Source organism: Borostomias antarcticus (assembly GCF_949987555.1).
Source record: "Borostomias antarcticus genome assembly, chromosome: 23".
Classification (NCBI taxonomy): Eukaryota; Metazoa; Chordata; class Actinopteri; order Stomiiformes; family Stomiidae; genus Borostomias; species Borostomias antarcticus.
Window position 1 is genome coordinate 18,557,085 of NC_140256.1, and position 2,970 is coordinate 18,560,054.

The following is a 2,970-nucleotide window of genomic DNA, read 5'->3' on the forward strand; positions in this document are numbered from 1 at the left end:
CTATGTGTCGGCTGTTGTCCTCCCTTTCTCCTCCTCCTCCTCTCCCTCCTCCTCCTCTACAACACAAGTTGGCATGCAGGAGCACTCCGCCTCCACCCCTACCTCCTCCTCCTCCTCCTCCTCCTCCTCCTCCTCCTCCTCTCCCCCCACCGTTTCGTCCAACGGTATCTCTGTCAATTCAGAGTCCTGTGTGCAGAGGGTTTTAGAGTCACTGACGCTGTTCTCCTCCTCCTCCTCCTCCACCTCCTCCTCCTCCTCGGGCTGGCTCCCGCTGTCCTTCTCCGTGTCCGACTCCCCGTCTTCCTCCAGGGTGAGCTCAAACTGGAACTTGTCCCCCCCGGGGGGGCGGCCGCCGTCCTCGGGCGGGTCCGGGGCGGGGGAGGGGGAGGGGCTCTGGGGGATGGTGCTCTGGTACCACTCCCTGTTGTCCTCCAGCGTGTCCAGGATGTCCTGGGCGTCCGGGTGCACCAGGTCGGCCCATGTCTCCCACAGAGGGTGGACGATGTAGTCGATGAAGCCCACCTGGAGAGACGGAGGGAGGGAGGGAGGGAGGGAGGGAGGGAGGGAGGGAGGGAGGGAGGGAGGGAGGGAGGGAGGGAGGGAGGGAGGGAGAGAGGGAGGGAGGGAGGGAGGGAGGGAGATGGGGACATGATCGAGTAAGAGAGATCAATATCTCAATGGGTAAAACGTGGAAATGTTAAGTGTCAGTGTCTTTGCGTGTACCTTAGGCGGTCATTGAGAGGTGACTGCGTGCGTGTGTGTGTTGTGTGTGTGCGTGCGTGCGTGTGTGTGTGTATGCGTGCGGGTGTGTGTGTATGTGCATGTGTGTGTGTGCGCGTGTGCGTGCGTGTGTGCGTGTGTGTGTGTGCGCGCGCGCGTGTGTGTATGTGCATGTGTGTGCGCGTGTGTGTGTATGTGTGTGCGTGTGTGTGTGTGTGTGTGCGCGCGCGTGTGTGTGCGCGCGCGTGTGTGTGTATGGGCATGTGTGTGCGCGTGTGTGTGTGTGTATGTGTGTGCGTGTGTGTGTGTGTGTGTGCATGCGTGCGGTACCTGGCTCTTCTCCACCGAGGCGTTGTGTTTGTCACACATGGGGCTGATCTCCATCCCCCTCTCCCTCTCCCGGTCCCCCTGGCTGAAGAACTCGTCCATGATCCGGTCGGTCCACTGGCGGTACAGCTGCAGGGGCTTGGTGGGGTTGCTCAGGTCGGCACAGTGGACCATGTTCTGGAGAACCTGGTATGGAACAGGGAACCAGACCGTGAGTCTCACAAACACACTCACTCACTCACTCACTCACACACTCACTCACTCACACACTCACTCACTCACACACTCACTCACTCACTCACTCACACACTCACTCACTCACTCACACACACACACACACACACACACACACACACACACACACACACACACACACACACACACACACACACACACAGTGTGACCCAGAACAACCTCTATATGGGTATGGGGTGTGAAAAGTGCCATTTTGGTTGCTTGTTCAAAGCTTACTTACAACGTGTATGTATGTATGTGTGTATGTATATATGTGTGTATGTATATATGTGTGTATGTATGTATGTGTGTATGTATGTATGTGTGTATGTATGTATGTGTGTATGTATATATGTGTGTATGTATATATGTGTGTATGTATATATGTGTGTATGTATGTATGTGTGTATGTATGTATGTGTGTATGTATGTATGTGTGTATGTATATATGTGTGTATGTATATATGTGTGTATGTATATATGTGTGTATGTATATATGTGTGTATGTATATATGTGTGTATGTATGTATGTGTGTATGTATGTATGTGTGTATGTATGTATGTGTGTATGTATATATGTGTGTATGTATATGTACACCAGTGGAGGCTCGTCCATTGAGGCAGGGGAGGACAGTCCTCCTCAGTTTTTGGAGAGAAGAGAGGGATTCAAATATAAATATATGAATTTATTTATTCATAATTAATAGTATCTCAGTTTTATTCATAAAGCAGGTTTTCCCTATGGATAAAAACCCATTATTGAAATTATAAAGCTCCAACAGTGACATCTATAACATGCAGCTGGAGGACCCATAGATATCTATGGAAGGGAGGCTAGCCTCCCTTAGGGCGGGTTCTTTTCTCTTAAATCAATGTAATGCCTTTTTGTTCTTGCTAATTTGTGATTGGCCAAAACGCTGAAAAATTACCAGTACTCCGGCCCTGTCTGAACAGGATTCAGATATTGACATTTTGTTAGTCCAATCACATTCCAGATTCCAGATTGACCACAGTGAAGGCTGATTGAGTCGGCGTTGATGTCTGTGTTTCTCTTCCCTGTGCCATTGGAGACTTTTTGTGTGTTCGTAGCTCCATAATATAATACATCCGAAAGTATTATGGGACATATTATACATCAAACGGTTCATCTATTTGTCTTGATTCTAGCCATCTAAATATCTAAGCTGGCATAAATACTTTTTGAGCTAGAGCCGTCTGAACACGACAGTTCCACTGGCTGGCTATAGCCGGTAACGTTAGCTACGGGGGCTACGAGGCACGTCAGGCTACGGCATAGGCAGGCTGCTGATTGGCTGGAGTCAGGCTACGGCATAGGCAGGCTGCTGATTGGCTGGAGTCAGGCTACCATAGGCAGGCGCGCTGATTGGCTGGAGTCAGGCTACGGCATAGGCAGGCTGCTGATTGGCTGGAGTCAGGCTACGGCATAGGCAGCGCGCTGATTGGCTGGAGTCAGGCTACCATAGGCAGGCGCGCTGATTGGCTGGAGTCAGGCTACCATAGGCAGGCGCGCTGATTGGCTGGAGTCAGGCTACCATAGGCAGGCTGCTGATTGGCTGGAGTCAGGCTACGGCATAGGCAGGCTGCTGATTGGCTGGAGTCAGGCTACGGCATAGGCAGGCGCGCTGATTGGCTGGAGGCGCAAACTGTCGGCAACTCGTCCAAAACATT

The 2,970-nt window shown here is 51.5% G+C and overlaps 1 protein-coding gene across 1 annotated transcript in view; it reads right to left on the reverse strand.

Annotated features, from left to right (window-relative positions):
- pde4d (phosphodiesterase 4D, cAMP-specific) overlaps nt 1–2,970 on the reverse strand; it is a gene marked incomplete at its 3' end in the record, with an annotated part of 132,643 nt that continues 129,673 nt past the window's right edge. The window contains exons 14-15 of the mRNA XM_084456892.1: nt 1,051–1,233; nt 1–522 (exon numbers count right to left, since the gene is read on the reverse strand). Coding sequence (XP_084313018.1) covers nt 1–522; nt 1,051–1,233 — 705 coding nt within the window. The remainder of the gene's footprint in view (nt 523–1,050; nt 1,234–2,970) is intronic.